This window comes from Marmota flaviventris, chromosome 1 (genome assembly GCF_047511675.1).
Source record: "Marmota flaviventris isolate mMarFla1 chromosome 1, mMarFla1.hap1, whole genome shotgun sequence".
Lineage (NCBI taxonomy): Eukaryota > Metazoa > Chordata > Mammalia > Rodentia > Sciuridae > Marmota > Marmota flaviventris.
The window spans coordinates 54,273,835-54,294,591 of record NC_092498.1 but is presented as its reverse complement, the minus strand read 5'-3'; the positions used below and the strand labels follow the sequence as shown (position 1 = coordinate 54,294,591).

The 20,757-nt window shown below is 44.1% G+C and overlaps 1 protein-coding gene and 1 long non-coding RNA gene across 2 annotated transcripts in view; one reads left to right on the top strand and one right to left on the bottom strand.

The window, feature by feature from the left end:
• Positions 1-20,757, bottom strand: part of Snd1 (staphylococcal nuclease and tudor domain containing 1) — a 410,684-nt gene that overhangs the window by 79,679 nt on the left and 310,248 nt on the right. The window contains exon 16 of the mRNA XM_027926283.2: positions 16,236-16,345. Coding sequence (XP_027782084.1) covers positions 16,236-16,345 — 110 coding nt within the window. The remainder of the gene's footprint in view (positions 1-16,235; positions 16,346-20,757) is intronic.
• Positions 435-11,356, top strand: LOC114085185 (uncharacterized). Its single transcript, XR_003581441.2, has 4 exons — positions 435-531; positions 985-1,764; positions 7,343-7,447; positions 10,918-11,356. It is a non-coding gene; the product is annotated as an uncharacterized lncRNA (long non-coding RNA).

Here is a 20,757-nt window from a genome sequence, read left to right as displayed (position 1 = left end):
TCCTCCAGAAAAAGAAAAAAGAGAGAGAGAGAGAGAGAGAGAGAGAGAGAGAAGGAGAAGGAGAAGGAGAAGGAGAAGGAGAAGAAGCCCTCAACTGATAGCAGTTTAGTACTCCTTGGTTGTTTCCTTTCGTTTCATCTGAAGTTCAGGTTTTGGCATGAATAGGCAGCAGCTTTCTACAATTGCAAATCAGGAGAAGCGATGGAAAATTCCAGGTCTGTCGACACCTGTACTCCTCCCCCTCTGGCATGCCTTCTGATTCCGTGTGCAGTTATCTTTGTGTCCCTGTCTGGACAGTCCCCTACAGAATGCCAAGGCCCCAGTAACTTCTTTGGACTTAGCCTCCTGTCCTTTTCTCACTAAAATAACCCAATTTGAAGAGCATTCACTTGTTTACTTCCTCTATCTGCCTCAGTCATATACATCCACACCCCTGTAGATGACATAGTCACATTCTCACATATTACTTAAACTTGGAGTGGATGATTAGGTGGTGGCAGCTGCTGTCTGGGAGGCGCTGTGGGGGTAGAGGTAAGAGGCACATAATGGGAATGTGGAGACTTTAGCTCTACCTTGAATTTATTATGTGAATGGGCCCAAGTGATAAACTTCTTCATGCCTCAGTTATCTCAACTACTGGGAAATGTTTGGCTTGGACTATATAACCTCTTGAGCCACTCTAGCTATAAAATGCTCTAACTCAGAATTATGAAAGCCCATGTTCAAGTCCTTGAAAACTGAATGGGTCATACTTATTTCTATTTATAATCTGTTTTTTATTTTTGCACTCAATGCTCCATAGAGAAAAGTAGATTCCTATTCTAAATTCTTCTAGTCAACAAAAGAAAAGCTCTGTTTTAGTTTGTTTGACAGGGAAATGTTTATAACTAGATTGAGTTTCCTATATTTATATTTGCTTTGCCTTCTTTCATCTTTGCCTAAAAAAGGAATTTCTAAAAAACCAGAAATGCTTTCTGTACTCAGGCAGAGCAGGAAAGAGGCTGCCTTGGCTGGAGGAAGAAGAAGATGGTGCGAGTCTCAAGCCCCAGTGGAGCAGGACTATTTGCCATCTGCTGCACTAGTTGCCTCGTCTCCAAATCAGGCCTGGTCTGTAGTTTGCTGCAAATATTAGGATCTGAGCCACACTAGTACTTCCCACCCATGGCAAGCCTTGAACCCTTTGTACTGTGGCTGCCAAGATGATGTGAAGGCAGGGGGCCAATTTCCAGCTTAGGGGGGGAAAAAAACCACGTGCATTAAATGGGAATAGATTCTTCTCCTTTCCTCTTATCATCCTCAACCATTTTAAAAGCTTTAGAACTAAAAAAAAAAAAAAAAAAAAAAAAGAGCTGCCCCAAACAAAGCTAAGGAAGATGATGGGATTGTCAGACTTCCCCCACCTCACCCATGCAGGACAGAATGGTTTATTAATGATCCATGGGAAAAGAACAATTGTCCTGCTGGCAGCTTCACATGTAATTAACCAGCTTCACAGAGAGCTGGCTGCCTTCTTCAAGTCTAGCATCTGCAGAGCTACCTGACAAAGCAACACTGGGTTTCTAGTGAAATCTCCCTACTGGGAGAAGGACATCCAAAATAGTGACCTCAACCCACTGAGCCCTCAGAAAACATGATAGAGATGGCAGCGCTCCTCTGGAGAGGCCTGTGTGCTCAGGCTGACACAAAAGACTGCGGCTCCTCTGATGGCAACAACCAGCTCTGGTAACCAGCATTCCCACTGATCACCATTACGGGCACACTCAGGTAAGTGGCTGAGAAGAGTTATCTTCCAGGGGCCTTCAGATACCACTTCTCCGCTGCAACTCTACACAGGCAAAAGTCTCTGGGAATTGTTTTGCTTTGTACCCAGGCAACAAACTTCAGTACTGATGGAAGGGCTGAGAGGGCTTAATGACCATGCTGGGCATGGTGGACAATAGTTGCTTCTGTGGAAGAAGCCACAAAATTCAGATTATGATGCATAAAAGAGAAGGAAAGCTGGGTTAGTCAAGCTCTGGCTTCACAGTCAGTGCTAACTCCCCCTTTAAGAGTCTGGGATTCAAAGACCCCAGGTCATCTCACCAGGTATTTACCATTCACAATGCAGAATTTAAAAATGAGCAATTTAGTATGTGGCAGCTGAAATGGCATATTCAAAATGTATACCTCATCACCTTTCCCAAGTGAGAGTCAGAAGGGATTCCCAGTAAGGATGAATAGCATGCACATATTCACATTATTCTGTGCTTGTTTCTAGGGTAGAGAGAGAAGCTGATAATAACAGTCTTCCATGCTTCATGCCCCCCTCCTCCAAGATAGGAGCCCCTCAGCACAAGAACACTTTCTTCAGGCCCCAGCCCCACCCAGGCCCAACCCTGGCATCTCACATTCCCCCAGGGTGAACCAGTTACTACTGGAAAGCTAGAGAAGAATGACAAATCTTTGCATGTTCAGCAAAAACGGAGCCAGTTCACAGGGGTCATGCATGGTCTTTTCATTCACCACACTAAATTTACTGTGGAAAAACAGATAATAAAGGGGTAGGGGATGATGCTGGATGACAGAGCAATGTCAATGAACTAGTGCTACTCTGCCTCTTTACATCACAGCACAGTTGGTGAACCCCTCAGATAAACCACAGAGCCAAAGAACAGGCTCTACAGCAATTTTTTTGTTCATTACTCACCATCTCCTTTCCTTCCAACTTTGATTACAAGAGCCAAACCCAGTAGTTCTCTCATTTCTTTTAAAGTAGTGTGGAAATAGGAGCAATCCCAATTACAGATCAGCAACCTAACAGGCAAGAGAGGTCATTGGTGGCTTGGTAGGAAATGGATAGCTCATGATAAATGAATTGGTATGGCCTGCCATTTTTCCTTGCCGTCACTTTAATCAATAAGGGAAAAGGTGAATTGCTATTGATCTCTTCAACACCTCTGAACGATACTGTACAAATTACAGAAACACAAGGGGGTGGGAGAAAGAATAAAAAGAGGAAGGACAGGTGAAAGAAAGTCTGGGCTGTGTGAGGCTGCTGTATTTCCCTGGAGGTGGTCACCTTCTGGTCACTGGGTATCAGGCACGCTTGGGTGCCCTTGAGAGAATGTGTCACGAAGTGCCTTTCCCCCTACCCGCAAGGGCAGGCCATGGAAAGCATCTCAATGCCTCCATTTGCACTGCACAGGTCATGATACTTCATCAGGGCTACAGGGCATGGGAAGCCATAGGGCTGGCTGTCCTTGATGCATGGCTAGGAGCCTATGTTGCAATGTGCTAGGAATTCCAGGGCTCTGTGAGTTTCTGAAGTTGCCATCTTTTAGGGCTGTTGGGCTGTGATATCTCAATCACTGACTATAATTCTGGATGGAAAACCAAGAATTAGAAGCTTCAAGGGCAATATCTAGTGACACCTTACCCTACTCCTGAGTCACATGCCAAGAAAATACAAGGCAAAACTATCTTGCATCATACTTGATAATAAAAAAGCTCATGGCTTCAGTCCTGTTTTTTGAAAGATCCCGGGCTGAAAAGGAATGAAGATCAGAGGCCTTGTCAAAATACTAGAGGTCTGGTCTCAATCCTAGGCCCAAAGGGAGACTGACTAGAGTGAGACAAGAAGACAAACCATATGCAAATATGGTCTCATATAGGCAAGACAACCAGGAAATAGTACAGTGTTAGGATAACCCACAACAGGAAGACACAACGTTTAATGACTGATTATCATCTTCAACTCAGGGTTTGGTCCAACCAGTTGGCTACAGGAAGACTGAGAGGACACCTCAGTCTTCTAGTCAGAACAAATTATGCTTATCAGAACTCAGCCAGTACTCTGCTCATGTCAGGAAAAAGGCAGTACACAGATATTAAGGCAAAGAGGCGGGGAACAGTGCCAAAGTTGAGCCCAATGGGGTAAAGAGTGATCATGTTTCAGGGCCCCAGACCAATAGTTCTCTGATTCCATCAATTGAGCCTAAGTATTCAGAACCTGGTGAGAGAAAAAAACAAAACAAAACAAAAAACCCAAAAAACAAAAACAAAACTATATGTGCCTCAAGGTCACACAAGACCCTCAGTGCATGATGTGGGGCCTCAGGACCTCCCCACCTTATCTGAGTATTCACCTTTGAGCATTCTCAAGGCAGAAGAGGGCTTTGAAAGAATCCCCATTTTGCAGATGGTGAAACCAAGGCAAGTAGTCACATATCAGATACAAAACAGAATCCAGCCTTAAAAACTGGCATGTGAAAACAGCAAGAGCCCTTTAGGATGCTCCTGGCACTCTTGCTTAGAGGATTCTCCAGAGACCATGACTCAGGGTGTAACTGTATAATTCTGGAATCAGTGATACCACAGTTCGCCAGTATCGCCACCTTCCTCCCACAAATACCTGAAGGGCCAAAAACACAGAGCAAAATAAAATGTAAGTTATAAAGCTGCTGATGTGTTGAGAGTGGAAGTGCTGAGATTAGAAGGAGGAAGTACTTAAGTGCACCCTGGGCATTTGGAAACGACCACGTCTGCAGCCCTGGAAGCTGATGGAGAGCTCTAGCTCTCTCTGCCAGGCAGGCCGCTGGCCCTTCACTCACGAAGTGGGGCACATGGCTGGGGGAGGAGGGATAAGAAACAACTATTTAGAAAATACCAGTCCCCTTCTACAAGGAATCTTCCAATTCCAAAAGTGACCCTATTCTAAAATTACCAAGTGGCAGGTGGCCAGGCCAAAAAAATCCATATCCAATCAGTGGTAATGGACTATTTGTTGCATTTCCTCATATAAGGTTGCAGCACTACTATAAAATCCCTGGGTCAGTGGTTTTAGAGTTATTTAACTGGGGAGGTAACAGCACCCGGGCACTGCAAGCTCTGTAGAGACCTGTGAAGTGAAGTAGCAGGTAGAGCTCTCTGGAAGGGAATGAGGAACCTGTTGGTTGTAGCTGCATGACCTTCAATCTCTAGCTGTACAACCAATGCCAAGTTCCTTTTCTGGTAACCACTAAAAGGAACTCTACTGCCTCAAGAGAAGAGAAAGGGAGACGAAAAAGGCATCACTCTAACCTGTGAAGAGCAGGACACAGTAAAGCAGCTTCCAGCTCCACCTTTCATTCCTGGTTTAATGGAGAGTTCTTCCTCCTGCAGCAACTGTTCCTAACAATTCCACTTGGGGTTCTCTTCCTGTCCCTTTCCGTCCTGGTTAACACCTAGATCTTTCTTTAGGGCTCCTGCTGGCACTGCTAGCTTCCAACTCTTCCAATTTAATGCAGATCAAGGGTAAGCATATGGCAATTTTAGACTACTGTGGCTGTGGGAGGGAAGGATGGGACAAAAAGAACACTGCAACTCCATCAAGAGAACAAGGAGGTCTGGGCTAGACATCCTGCAGCCCTCATTTTCAAGGTGTAGCAACACTGGGAAAAAGTAAGGGTAGAAGTCCTGTGTAAATGCACAGAGAGCCCCCATGGTAAAGGCACTCTAGTCACTATTTCTTAGACACAGATACCATAAGAGGTGACTGTGGACTCCTGGTTCCCCCCTCTTGTGGTGATGGTTGGCCTTATCAGTCCACAGTCAAGTCTAGAAAAGACTCCTTAAAGGTTAGGACTCTTGGATATTACCTCTGGACCTTTACTCTTCCAATGAATGTGATGCTGTGCAGAAAGAAATGGTTTCAATGTGTAGGACCACAAAGGATTGCAGGCAATGAGACCCTGTATTATCTTACTTCATAGAGAAAAGACTGGCTGATGCCTACAGGTACTTACACAAACACTTTTGGAACTTAGACCAAGGACAACAAATGGATTTCTGTGCAGGTGCTATATCCATTCAACTGGTCATAGCTTTGAGTATTCCCAGAGCCCCAAGTAAAAGCAGTGCTGTGGCCTACAGCAGTGTCTGAAGTGGAAATAGTACTTGATGAAGAGCTGGGGGAGCATACTCTTTGTCATTACAGGCTTAAAAAGGCAGGTTCAAGGATGGGTGATGGAGAGGACCGCACCTTATTCTTTGTTGATTCTAATAAAATGCTGTTCACAGCACACACACCTATATCCAGCCTACCACCCTGCTCTGGATATAGTGTTTTGTCAATGTTGAAGTTTGAATCCTATTTTAGAAGAATCATTAGAGAACTTATGTCAATAATAAAAATGATGCTGCAACCTGCTATGCATGAGTGTTTCGTACCTACCAGGTACCGCGGTAAGCATTTACATCTATTCTTTACTTTCACAAACACCCCTTTAGAGAAGGTGCCCTCTTTACATAGGTGAAGCAATTAGGTGTTGCAGGACTAATGCACTGCCCAACACTAGGGACACTATTCCTGCCCTAGGTTTAGAGAGGCTGAGGAACAAGTCCATAAGTAAGGCTGGAATGGAATCCAGGACTTACTCATCACATTATTAGGAGTTTCTGTTAAATGACCAAGAAGGAAAAGATGCCCTTAAATGTTCTGAAGATGAGCTGTCCTTTCTGACAATCTGACATGTTGTTTGGGCCAGGTTAGGGTATCTCTGCTGTTAATTCTCAGGCTTGCTCATAATCTTATTTCATGCATCAAAGCATTTCATAACAGACCATTGGTCACTTTCATTTTCAAAATCCATTTACGTTCAGCTGACCAGAAACTGTCACGGGTGGAGCAGCAAGTGGGAAGTTCATCAATAAAGCTGGGTTAGGAATGCAGAGGTTCTCAAGTCCTTGGCAACAGACACAGGAGTGGGCATGTTAACAGCAAGAAAAAGGCAGAATCAAGGTCAGATCATCCACCAGAACAGTCACTCTTATGTCCTTGGGGGAGTCACATGTGGAGCACCAGAATGTTAGTCCTACCTGGAGAGCAGTCTACAATCTGCTTATTCTTTGCTGGTGGCTCAGGCAGCCTTGCTATTGTATTATGAGCTGTGTTCTAAAAAGCTATCAATTAAATTATATAATACCAAGGGGGAAATTCAGGCAGTGGGAGTGGCTTGGAATGTTTGGAGCAAACAGAACAGGGAGGTGCAAGGCCTGAAGAGACTCCAGACACACCAGCATGAAAGCTCACATTCAAGTCTACATGGGTACTGGCCTGTGTATTGGGGTCCTGAGTGAAGCTCTTCTGAAAACAGGCAGTGGGCATGTATGTATGAGGTCATCTGTAGTTTATAAAGAAAACATCTGCTTGTGAGAAGACATTAAATGCAATAGAGATCTGTTTTTCAAACCAGGCTTTCAGAAGGAAGGGCACAGACTATATAATATGGTATGAAATATTTCACCTGAAAAACTTTAAGCTACTTTCCCCTTCAGCTCTTTATTATTATATTAAGAATATTTACTCTCTCCAACCCCTTTTAAGAGAAACTTCACCAAAGCTCCAGAAACAGTGATTTTCCAGGATGATTAAAGAGCTAAGAGAAACCAGGAAGTGCTATTTCAAAGCATCTAATACTTCTACATTAAGGTAAATGTAATACCAGCTCTTCTAGCACAAACCTTACCTCTGGGGGTGGAGTAGGGGGGTGTCCAGAGATTCTTTCCTCATGGCAACATTTCTCCATTTGTTCTGGGTCATAAGCCTTACACAGCCTCCTGGTGGGGACCAGGAGGCTGAATGTGTGTGGCGATATCTGTCTTCCATAGGAATGGCTCATCAAGAACATCACTTCATGTTAGAGTGGTAGACCAAATACCATGATGGCAGGGGTTCTGCTTAGCAAGACTCTGAAGGATTTTCATGACCTTGTGTTTGTTATGATAATTTTAGAGTGAACCACTAAGTATATTCAATCACTTCCCACTATTCTCTCTTTAGATTAGGTTCAATTAAGTCCTGTAGATCATTCTAGTAAAAAGATGCAAGAGGAAATTAGGTTTGAGCCTTTCCATCTTTACACTGGGACTGATCTGGGTCAGAACTAAAGATGGAGAGGAAAAGTAAGTGCCAGGACTGTCTTGGCACTGCCAAAGATTTCACTGCTCCTACTGAAGGGAAGAAAGTGCAGTTGTCATGTCCACGCCCTATATATTTTGACTTCATTTTTCTGATAGGAACAACAGTAAGAAAAACAAATTGACCTGGCAGTGAAAACATAAAAGTCTCTCAAAGAAGAGTTTCCAACAGAAGGGACCAATTCCTGAGGGAAAGGAAGTAATGCTTCTGCTGAAAGCAATTTTCTTCCCAGGGACAGAATAACATCTTTGCGACCTTCCTACGTGTCCTGAGGAGGCCACATCTCTTATGGTCCTACCCCATGCCTTGCCCTACTCCTAATCCCAACAGGCAGCCTGGGATGTGGACACTAGCCTCTAGAGGGAAGTGGGGCCTATCAAAGCAACACCACTATGACACAATTACAGGTAATAGGATCTTGGCCAAGCCAATGACAAATTAGGCCCAGCAGCTATTTCAGAAGAATGGATGCAATTCTATGCTTGACTGGCTATGAAAGTTCTAAGCAGGAGAATAGGGAAACAGCCTAGCTGAGCCAGCAGCTTTGCAGAGAGGAATCCCACTGGAGCCAGCACACGTTGCTGAGCTTGCTTGGGGAACGCCACTGGTGACTAGAGACTAAGCTACCTTAGGAGTTTACAAGCTGACAGGAGAGACCCTATAGCCAGGGGAAGAGAAAACAGGCTGCAATCCTCATTCTGAATTTTTACCTAACCTCTTCTCCTTGTGATGCCATTTTCATTTGAGGCTGGAATGGGACTTAAGGGCTCTCCTTCTGGATCTTGTACAAGTACTTGGTAAGAACCAGGAGTCCAGAAATGAAGGGATTATGAGTGGCAGATAACAGCTTGATATTCACATCATCTTAAAGCCCATCTTCAAAAGGGAATTTGTTGGCTTAAATGTGAAAATAATCCCTTCACCTAATAGTCTAATCAACCAAGCAGAGGATGGGAAACATCCCAGGGAAGCAGCGATGAGGAGCCTATATTAGGAATGCAAAGGGACACTAATAGCTCTCATATGACCACTGAACAATTTCAAAACATCACTATTTCCTTTAAGTGTCCTGGCTGGATAGATAGGGAGACCCAGGGAGGTCAGAGACTCATAGTAAGTACAGAGTCAGGTCTTGATTATGACATTTTTCATGAGCAGTTCCTGAATTAGCAGCCACATGTGCAGCCTCAGTGCTCCAAAGTCTTCCTCTCTTTTCCACAAATGCTGAGCTTCGAGAGGTTTCCTAAAGAGCCAAAAAGGACAATAGAATAGGCCTGCTTCCCAATCTCTGGAATTACAGGAAGTCAAGTAGTTGATTTAACAAATACTTGAATATTTCTTTTCTTATTATATATTATATATGTGGGAACTGAGTTTAATAGGCCCATTCTGACAAGGTGCAAATTATGAAGTGAATGGTGAGACATGAGGCTAGAGAAATAATCAAGGGTATGTATAAACCAAGGGCGGGGAGCTTATCCCAGGGGCAAAGGGAGGCATGTCTTTTGAAACAAACGCACAGACATACTAAGATTTGTCTTCTAAGAGAGATTAGAAATAGGAATACGGAGATAAATTATCAAGTGGAAATACAGTAATCACTATGTAAGAAGAAAAGCCAAACAACAGATAAAGCAGAAATCAGGAAATCAAAAGATGTAAGAATTGTGACAAAAGCAGAATAAATACTTATGGGAGGCAGGGCCCTACCAAGTCCCTTGAATCCCCTGCAGTCAACAAGTGTCCAGAATCAGAAATGAAGGTTTCACGGAACCATGTCAGTAAATGCTGGACCTTCAGAAAAGTCCTTTACTAGTTCACTCTATAGAGCTGAAAAATGATAAAATATGGCCAAAAGATTGTTTACATTCTTTTTTTTTTTTTTTGGTATCAGGGATTGAACTCGGGGGCACTTGACCACTGAGCCACATTCTCAGCCCTATTTTGTATTTTATTTAGAGACAAGGTCTCACTGAGTTACTTAGTGCCTTATCATTGCTGAGGCTGGCTTTGAACTCCTGATCCTCCTATCTCAGCCTCCTGAGCTGCTAAGATCACAGGTGTGCGTCACTATGCCCGGCTTAAGAATGGTTACCTTCTAATAACAGAATTGGCAAAATTTGGGGCAGAAAAAGCATTTGATTGGCAATGCAGAAATCTGAGTTTTAATATTTGTTCTACAGCTAACAATGGAGAGAAGCAAGTGCAATGGAGTTTCTTCAAATGTAAGGCTGGGATTAATCTCTTTTTCACAGGTTTACGTGAGATGAAAATACTGTATATAAAACTATTTATTTAGGTCCCGAGATTGAACTCAGAGGCACCTTACCACTGAGCTACATCATAGGCCCTTTTATGTATTTATTTTTTTGAGACAAGGACTTGCTAAGTTGATAAGGGTAGCCTTGAATTTGCAATCCTGGGATTGTAGGTATGCACCTTTGTACCTACCTAAAAAAACACTTTTAAAATACAAAATGCTACAAAACAATTAAGTATCACCAGGATAAGACAAGTGGTTTTTTAAAATGGAGCCCCCTTAGAAGAAAATAGCCATGAACTTACAGCAAACCACTTGAAGACCACTGATAGGAGCTGAACTGTCAAAGGTGGTTGGGGAGGTAGAGAAAAGCTTTAGCCCCAAATAGGTCTCCAAGGCCCATGGGAGCAGGAGCTGTTTAGAAAGCTGACTGTAATGTATTCCTATTTTCCTAGGTACTGGCTGAGATAAGCTAGAATAAGGTGTCTTTGTGCAAATAAATGAAACATGGCTGGGCAGCCTGCTTGCTTTCCTAGCAGGTAATTATCAGTGGCTCATGAGGGCTTCCGGGGACATGGCAACCTGGGAGCATGGGAGAGCAGTTTTCACTGGCATCACCAGGCCGAGTGTTCTTTTTTTTTTTTTTTTCTTTTTAAGAGAGAGAGAGAGAGAGAGAGAGAGAGAGAGAGAGAGAGAGAATTTTAATATTTATTTTTTTTAGTTTTCGGCGGACACAACATCTCTGTTTGTATGTGGTGCTGAGGATCGAACCCGGGCCGCACGCATGCCAGGCGAGTGCGCTACCGCTTGAACCACATCCCCAGCCCCAGGCCAAGTGTTCTTTACCCTCAAGAATTTCCCTGGGAAAATTGAACTATCCTCATCACTTTGGACCAGTTTGCTACCCTTTCTCCCCACAAGTGTTTCCTCCACAGGGATAGGTGGAACTGGAACCGGAGGACTGAGAGTATGTTCCACAGTGTTTGAGGGCACTATGGGGGGAAAGCCGGGGGTGTAGAGGACACAGATCTAGACTCTGTAAGGATGCAGCACAACATGAAGCCAAAATGAAGGAAGTAGACCCACTTCTCCTTTATGTTTTCTTTCCCAGATGTAACACCCTTCCTAAATAAACACCAGTAATCAGGGTGGGGCCACACTCCCAGATACACAGATTCATCTTCTTCTAACAGCAACACTTGCTTGTAATACTTTTATTTATCTCTGTTTTTCAAAAATGCAGGGGTGGGAAGAGAGGAAAACCAGGGCTGTGCCCAGGCTACTGCAGCCTAAAGAATGAGCTCCCCAGGGGGACATCTTCCTTTTTTGATGCCAGCAAGGAAGAAAGGGAAATAGGTCAGGGTGGAAGCCTGAGTTTTTGGTCCAGCATGAGAAGGTCATTTTCCAGGCAATAGCAAGGGGCAATATCTCAGGTCTCAGAAAGAACAAAGGGGTCATCAAGAAAGGCCTCGGAAATGATCACCCCCACCCCCAGAACCTCCTTCCCGCTGGGAACTGTACCTTCTCAGCTAGGAACTGAAGAGAGAGAGTTAAATTGTGACGTTTATCTCATTTAACCCTGTGGCCCTTCTCTAAAAGCTCAGGTTTCCCCAACATAGCAGCAGCCAGAGTGCTGTGCATACAGTGATGGCTGGAAAGTGTGTGCTGGTCAGCAGGCCTTCTGGAAGGTAGAGTCGGGGAATCCCAAATGACTTCTGCATTCATGACAAGGGTCTCAAAAGGGAGAGGATGGCTGGACTGCTAGATTAATCTTTAGACAGAAACACTAAGGCAAGAAAGAATCACATACCCAGGACCACATGATAACTAGACTGTGAAAACCTAGGGTCTGCACTGTTAAGCTGGTTACCTATCCATTAGCTAATGCCATCTCTCATCACTACCTCTGGGAAGATGCTAGCAATGGGCACAGTTACCCATCTGGGAACTTACACCAGATCTTCTTGTCTTTGGCAGTTGGCAGAAAACTGCCTTAAAAAGGCAGCTGTATGGTATGTGTGTGTGTGTGTGTGTGTGTGTGTGTGTGTGTGACCAAGCACATGCTATCTAATGGGATACAGCACTCACAGCTCACAGTCACAGCTATAGCAACAGATTCAATCATCTCATGTTGTATGGTTCAGCAGCAGCCCAAGCACAATGGCAGGGGATGAGAGAGCCAACCCCCACTTTCAGGGCAACCACAAGCCATTTAAATGCAGTTCAGCATACTCTACACCACAGGCTGTCAGCAAACTTTTTGCTAAGTATTTTAGGCTTTGCAGACCATATTTTTTTGTGTCTTAACTACTGAGCTCTGAGTTGCACTGAGCTATAATGTGAAAGCAGCCATGGATAATATACAAAGAATTAACATGGCTGTTTCAACAAAACTTTATTTTAAGAGCTGGTAGGGAACCAGATTTGCCCACCCATACCACATACCACCTGAGTCTGGCTAGCAAGAAATGCTGAACTCCTTGGACCTCCTCCTCCCTGGGATGACGACCTCGGGCTCACATGCTGCCTCCCTGCACTTACATAGCCCTTTCTTCTAAGGGTGGTAGGAGGTACCTGTGCATCAGATTCTTGTTAGGGATGGGGGTGGGGGGAGAGCAAAGAAAACCATTCCCCAAATGAGTTACAGAATAAAGGTGAAGGTGCTACTCAGGTAAAATGAAATGAATAAAGGTTAAGTCTGAAGTCCTCTAAGTTCCATGGCTGCTCTGGGTTTCAAGGTCACAAAGAGAATTAGGTTATCATTCCTCCTGCCCTGAGGCTGGCAAGCACCACCAGAACTCCCAGACCACTGAACTGGAACAGGTTTCCCGGATGTCCAACTCAGGGAGGAGAACCAAAGCCAACAGGAGCCAGTAGCTGAAGAGAAGCAGCACCACGTAGCACAGGGAGAAAAAGAAGTGTAAGGAAAGGCGTCAGGAAAATGTAACTGAATGGTGGCTGGAAATGTCAGTAGCTTTGTGCCAGGTCAGTCTGATGCAGTGTCAGAAGAGTAGGGTGATCAGGCCTCAAGATAATGGGGGCCATCTGAAAACAGAGAAAAACCTTGTCTGACACTCTCAGCCTCCACATGAGGATATAGGATAGAAAGGTAATTCTTTCTCATTCAAAACAGAGGAGGAGACAGGCAGAGATTCCTGCGTTGCCCATAGAAAGCCTGGACAACACACTTAAGTGAAGGCACACTGTAAGTGAGCTTCCCATTCCCTTCCTGGGAACCCAGGGCATAGGGACAGTGACCATTACACAGTCCCTCCCCATCTACATCCTTCTCCAGTCAGCTTATGCTTTCATGTATGTGACAACCAGGCCTCTGTGGGTTCCTCTTTTCCTGTAACGTGATAACAATAATTGGGGAAAGCAAGCAGTGGAAAGAAGACCTGGCCAAAAATAAGACAATATCAACAAATGTTTAGCAAATTCAAGGGAAGAGATGGGGCACCAATCAGAACAACCAATCAAGCTGGTTATGCTTGATTACCAAGGGAACAGGCACAAGGCACAAAAAGCCAGTTCAACTGTGGTGACCCAGAAGTGGCTTGACTCCAGAGTTCTTGGAGGGAAAATCGGCACAATGGAGGCTGTCCTGCAGGTAAGGCAACCTGGGGTGAAGGCTGCAGGCCCACATGCTGCCTTCCTGCACTTACATAGCCCTTTCTTCTAAGGGTGAGAAGTGGGTACCTGTGCATCAGATCCTTATTGGGGGTGGGGGTTGGGGAAGAGCAAAGAAAACCGTTCCCAAGACGAGTTACAGAATAAAGGTGATGGTGCTACTCAGGTAAAATGAAATGAATAAAGCTCTTACAAAACAAATCCCCTCTTCACTCTGACACTGTTGAAAAACCATTTTCTCATTCATCCTATGAAGGCAAATGCCCGCAACTGTGGTTTCTTTATTCAATATCTTGTCTCATTCATAGCTTATGTCATACTCATGTCTCCTCTGGATAATGGTCCTTCAAAGCAGCTTGCCCAAATCATCATATAAGCCACAAAGAAACGTAGCAATGTTCTTTACCAAGAGACCTCTCTATGTGGCTATCAAAGACTGGGCTACTACAATCAAGAAAGATAAATATCAACTTTGGATTCGAATAAGAATATGCAAACTCATATGCCAGGGGCATCAAAGAAGGTGGGGAAAAACTTTGACTTTTTCATTGGTAAATATGAAGAATACACAGACAGAGGTAAGGTCACAGTAACTGTCCAACAGGAGAAGAACACTGGGCCACTCATTACTTTTAGGTGGTCAGTATTCTTTTTGACCCCTGTCCTTTTGGATATCACCAGAGGGCCAGAAATAAGATCAAGAAGAAAAGTGGCTGGGAGAACAAGAGTTAAGAAATTTGGGGAGCTGTGAAAAAAACAGGAATATGACTCTGGTAAGAAATTTTATTTCTATAGCAGATTGAGAACACTTCCAACAAATGCCTTAGGTAACCTAACCAAGGGGTTCCATCCCTCTAGCCAAAGCACAAGAAGTAAGCAAGCACCTGGTGCTGCTTCCTCTGTGGTATCTTCTAGTCATGAACTCAAGTGGAGCCGCCTTCTTTTTCCAACAGCTACTCTTTGGAGTTCAATATCCAAGGCAAACAAAGTAAGAGAGAGAATTTCTACACTACTGGCCCCTTCCACCTAATCCCTGGGCCATTTCAAAAACTGCACCATGTTCTGATAGACAACTAGAGTGGAGTCTTGAAACACTTCTGTAGCAGGGAGCTGTCTTTAATTGGTAAAAATTCAAGCTACATTGTAGAGTTGGGAAATGATGGGGGTGGGGACAGGTAGGCATGTTAATATTAAGGATTTCTGCTTCACATGTAAAAATACATCTTAATAAAAACAAATCAGAGAGCAATGTGAATCTCATGATTCATTAAGTACTCCAACCACTGTGTAGATGGTAACAAAGCGGATGCAATAATACCAAGTAGTTGCAGTTCATGTTTGGGAAATGGAACTCAGATCTCTTGAACTGAGAATTAGGAATTTGTTTCTTTCACAAAATTAAAAGGCAAGTGCTAGAGAACTCCCAAAGAGGTGGCAACCAACAGCAAGAATACTGCTTGGTTAAAATCCAAGTGGTGGTTCTCTGAAGGGCAGGGGAACCTGACATCAGCACTCAGGCTAGGCTCCTGCATCTCTCACACCTATGTGTTTGCTAGCAATTCAAGTCTAAAGGACACTCTGAAACTTCTACACAGGTTTTTGTATCACTGAACATCCTAAAGATACCAAATGCATCTGTTCCCAGGATCTGAGATCCATAAGAGAGAAATCCTTTAAGACCACACTGCATGCAGTTCTGTGCCATGTTATGATATTGCATGAAAGCTGGAGCCACCTGACAGACCTGACTGTAAAAAAAATAGGGACAAAGGCAGATCCCAAATCTCAAGTGCTGGCCCATACCCACTGCTCTTTTCTGGTGGCCATGACATAGCAGGATGAACAGCTGGCCTAGTCCTGAAAAGAAGATGGATCTGTTGACAAAGACTGGAGCAAAATGAGCAGGTAGAAGGGCCCCACAGCAGCTGAGAGGCTGGCTCCGTCCTGCAAGAGCCAGCCCAACAGGCAGAAACAGAAATACAATTAAATTAAGTCAGAAAACCCGCTACAGAAAATGCAATTACTCAAAGATACAAATAAATGTTCAAAGAAAATTGGCCCCTGACAGGGTTAGTCAAGCTTCTAAATCCAGCTGGAGGCAGGCAGCTCAGGCTAATTCGCCAAGGAGGAAGACTGCAAAGCTGGAGGCTCTCTGCATCAGGATCCTGGCTGGCTGGCCTGGTGTTCACCACACATCCCAGGCCACCAGTGGAGTTGAGCCATTTGGGAGTGGCTGGCCAATGATGCAAGGCTCAAGGAAATAAGATGGAGGCAGACACAAGAATAGCTCATAGATGTGCAAGGCTGGGCAGTGGAAAAAGTGACCACTCTGAATTGGCAAAAAAAAAAAAGTCAGACGAGGGGAACTCAGTTATCTCCCACACAAGAAACAACTGGAAGAAGTCCTACCTCTCGCTGCAGCACCAGCTCCTTGGTGAAAAGTGTGGCTTCCTCGCTGAATGGCTCTCCTTCCTGCACCAAGCCCGGGAGGTTTCGGGCTCCTCTGGGGCATTCGATACCTGTTATCAGGATAAAAGTAGAATCTGTGATGAAAAGGGTCCCAACTAGGCCTGCTGTCCACCAAGGATAGTCCCCTGATGCCTCCAACATGGCAGGTGTTAGGTGTGTATTCTATCTGATCTGTCACTAAGGTAGATGCAGGGAGAAGTGAGAGGAGGGGTGTAGTTCTTGCAGGTGGGAAAATCTGGCAGCAGCATGATGGGGAGGGGCTCTCAGCCACTGCATGTGGGAATTACCCAGAGCACCTGGGGAAAGAAGCAGTCCAAGGAAGTGGGCAGGAACACAACCACACCCCGAGACTTGGGCCCCTCACTCCTTATGAGTGTTCAGCATCATCAAAAACTCTCTCACCAAAGTGACACTGCCAACCCAGACACTGTGCCTCCCCAGAGCCATAGCAGCTGACTCCAGAATTTTCTCCTTTATTGTCTCTCACATCAAATTCTAAAGTGTTAATTCAGTGTCATTTTCTTCTTCAAATAAGCTTCCCCACCTCTGTCCTTTGATTGTATTTTGGACCCTAATACCATCAGGCTTTCAGTCTGAATATGAGACAGAAAAGAACAGAATACTGATGAAGTATCAGGTGTCTACAGCCAGAGAGACCTGGGTTCACATCCCACCTCTGCTACTTTTTGGCTTCATGAAGGCCAAACTTCTGAACAAAATCTCAGGTCCCCTATTTGTAGAGAAACATAATAACACGTCTACTTTACAATACAAGGTATGCACTAGGAAGAGATTATGCATGTAAAATAGATTATGTGTGTAAAAATGTCAGAACAATGCCTGACACATGGAAAGGTACAATATAGCTATTATAACATTATTATCATTGCTCTCAGCAACCCATGTTCAAAATCTCAAAGCCTTCTTTGACTCTCTAACTATCCTCTAAGATTCCTGAGGCTAAGAAACCTATTCTTTATACTTATTTGTATCCAGAAACAGCATTTTTTTTCCCCTTTCTTTTTCTTCTTCTTTTTTTTTTTAACAAGATAAGTGCTCATTTACACAGACTGTCTTTTCTTTCTTTGATTCAATCACTCACTTTGAAAATACATTTATCACTAATAGTGACTGTCCGTGACAGATCATAAAATGTTACATTTTGATATCTGGGTAAGACTTATAAATATTTCAAAGTAATTCATACTACAGCTGTAATTATAAAGCAAAAAGCTGCACTGGGCTAGAGACACAGAAAAAGAAAATGATGAAAATCAGAGAGAGGGTACACTAAGTGTCTGTGTCTCCAAATGGCTTGTGGTCCCTCCTGCTGCAATAACACAGAATGAGGAGTACTTATTCACAAACAGCCCAAGTGAAGGGACATTACACTTGACCTTGGGAGACCAGAAGCAGGACACTTAGGCTACTACAAATAGGCACTCTGAGGAGAAGAGGTCCTGCCACTGCTGGGACAGAAAGTACATCTGCTTACAGATAAAGCTAGGTAGCTGCTCATATTTGCGTCCAGGGTATAGATTCAAGATCACAAAGAAAGTCACTAGTCTACATCTTGGTTTCTCAGCAGATGAAGAATAGAACTTTCCCTCTGAACCTGTAAGCTTTGTAAATAGAACCGATCATCTGCAACATTACCATAGGTTGGGAGGGCAGTGGCAAGAGAGAGCCAGCCGCAGGGGAGCAGGAAGAGCTGGCAGCAGTGACCACTCTCCCACCTTTGCAAAGATGGGAAAGCTGAAGGTTCTACTCGAGTGTCACAGTTTGAGAAGTTCACCAAGGCTGTCTCTTTCCTTACATTTCAGGATATACCAGGCTGCAGGAAGGTGGAACTTATTTTTGTACAAGTAGGCAAGAAACTCAGGAGCCAAAGAGCCTGAGATTAACCCTGAAGGGAGAGACAAGGCTAAAGTAAATAAAAAGGAATGAAAGATAGCCTATGTTTTTCACAACACCAATGGCCAACGCCACTTTTCATTTTATATCTGCAAACTAAGCAAGAGCAGAATTGCCAGAGAGAAAAAATAAATGATTCTGTTGAACTATTTTGCCACATACCCATACATAAAGCCTTGCTGAAGAAACAAGAATAATGCAAAAGCAAGTGTTCACTCTTTTTCTGACCCTTGCAACAGAGCTGGGGTGCTCTGGGGGTGGGGCTGCTATGCACTGGGGCCAGACAAGGTAGGGGGCAGTAGGAACCGAGGGAAAAAACTTTCACTAGGAGGGTACCAAAGACTTCAGAGCTTCGCTGACTGAGTACCTACTCCTCTGTCACCTTTTTGGTATTCTGAAATAGCAAGAACCTGGTCAAGCTGTAGAGATCCAGCAGCATTCTCTGAATCCTGAGAACCACCAAGTGATTAAACTGAGAAAACAACAGGCCAGGGAAACCAAACCACAGCACTCTGTGTAGATGGAGAGGAAAGAGGAACTTTGTTAACGTTGTTTTTCCACGTCCAGCAGCTGGGCTCTGTTTGTCAGCTGAAGTAGGCTGTTTCTCTGCCCTCTTTAAAGTGGAAATAAATAAACATCTTTTTGCATCAATTTTTGTCAGACATATGGGCAAGAAAAGGGAAAGGAATTTCTTGTTGACCTGTCTTCTCTGAAATAATCCCTTGCCAAGGGTCAAGGGGGCCCCAGGTGGGATACCACACAGGGAACTGCTGGAGTGAGGACAGGGGTACCTATTATCAGACCAAGGTTCAAAGTCTAAGCCAGGAGAACATGAAGGATTTTATGATATCTGAATGTGTGTTAGAAATTTGTTGAGCCAAGTTATATCTGTAGATAAAGGTTTTTCAGACTTTTAATTTTAATTATGCCCCAAATACACATTAACATATGAACACATACACCATATATATATAAAGTATCCACAAAGCAATGGTTAATCTTTTTTTTGGGGGGGGGGGGTACTGGGGATTGAACTCAGGGGCACTCAACCACTCCAGCCACACCCCTAGCCCTTTTGTGTATTTTATTTAGAGAGAGGGTCTCACTGAGTTGCTTAGCACTTTGCTAAGCTGCTGAGGCTTGCTCACAGCTCGCAATCCTCCTGCCTCAGCCTCCAGAGCAGTTGGGATTACAGGTGTGTGCCACCACGCCTGGTGCAACAATGGTTAAACTTGACTAAATATATTACATGATAGTCTCTCTTCTGCTTCATAACATTGAAGAAAAAAATATGGCTATGACATTAACTGATTTAAGACCCTGAGTGGTGCACAAAACACAGTTAAAGAAACCCTGGCAGAAAATGAGGTATGAAGACCAGAATTTGCCAGCCTCCAGATTTGCTTTTGTCCTGAGGGATCAAAAGGGCAAAGAACACATTGTCCACTGACAGAGAGGAGACCATGCAAGTACAAGCCTTCTATTGCTAGCAAGGCAGTTGCTGCGGCCAGAAGTTCAGTGCCCACTGCTACCTAGAGCATGCTGTACCTTCACTCAGACGAGGCACACACTGCCAGGCTGCTGTACTCGCTGGGCCACTTTCTCACTGAAAGAATGGACTTTAACCAAAAAAGATAAAACAGAAGGAAATAAAAGGTAGGTTCTCACACAGCAAACCCAAGGCTGTTGCAGGTGGGCGGGCGGCAATGGAGAGCTCCTCAGGGGCCAACTCTGGAGAGCTATAGGGGCCTCGACTGTAAACACAAAGTGAGATCTCACCAGAGTTCCAGAAGCCCTCCTTAGCCAGGTGAGGAAGTGCCTGTAATTCCGGATCCTGCATATTACCACTAATAGCCATCTTTTCTGATAATGCAGCCAGTGTGGCACTGCCTGCTAATAAGGGCATGCGGACTCAGCTGTGCTTCCAATGCCACAGGTGCAGAGTTAAGTTCCTGGCTTTGCCTCCATTCAAGAAACAAAAATACTTTGTTTTAATGAAAAAGAAAAATTATGCTTACCATCCTAAGCATTCTTGAGCATTTTCCTTTCCTATCATGGGCTGTGCCACCATGAAGAGAGAACCCACGGGCCTACTTAGCTGAGTTCCACCAAGGCAGAGACAGAGGAAGCAGGCGACACATGCTCTCCCTCCAGTTTCATATGGCTCCCAGGCCTCATTAAAACCCTACAGACACATCTGCACATAGGTAAAAGCTCATTACTTTCCACACTTTTTCTAAGCTTTCCAGAATATGAATGGTTGACCAAGCAAATAAAAACAAAACATAATAAAAACAAAAACAAAAAAGCATTTTGCCTGATGTCTGTTGGACTTAGGGAGAGAAACTTCATCACTAGCTGTCAGCGTATTGTGGTTCTGGTTTCTGCTCTGCCACTGACAAACCATTCAACTTCTCCAGGCTCACAGTCTCTGTCTATAAAATAAAAGGATCTGCAAAGGCTCACCCGGCCATAAAATCCTATAATTTTGATCATGCCCTTTTGAAATTCCTCACCCAAGGCCTGACTCATGGAGTACAGGGTGCCT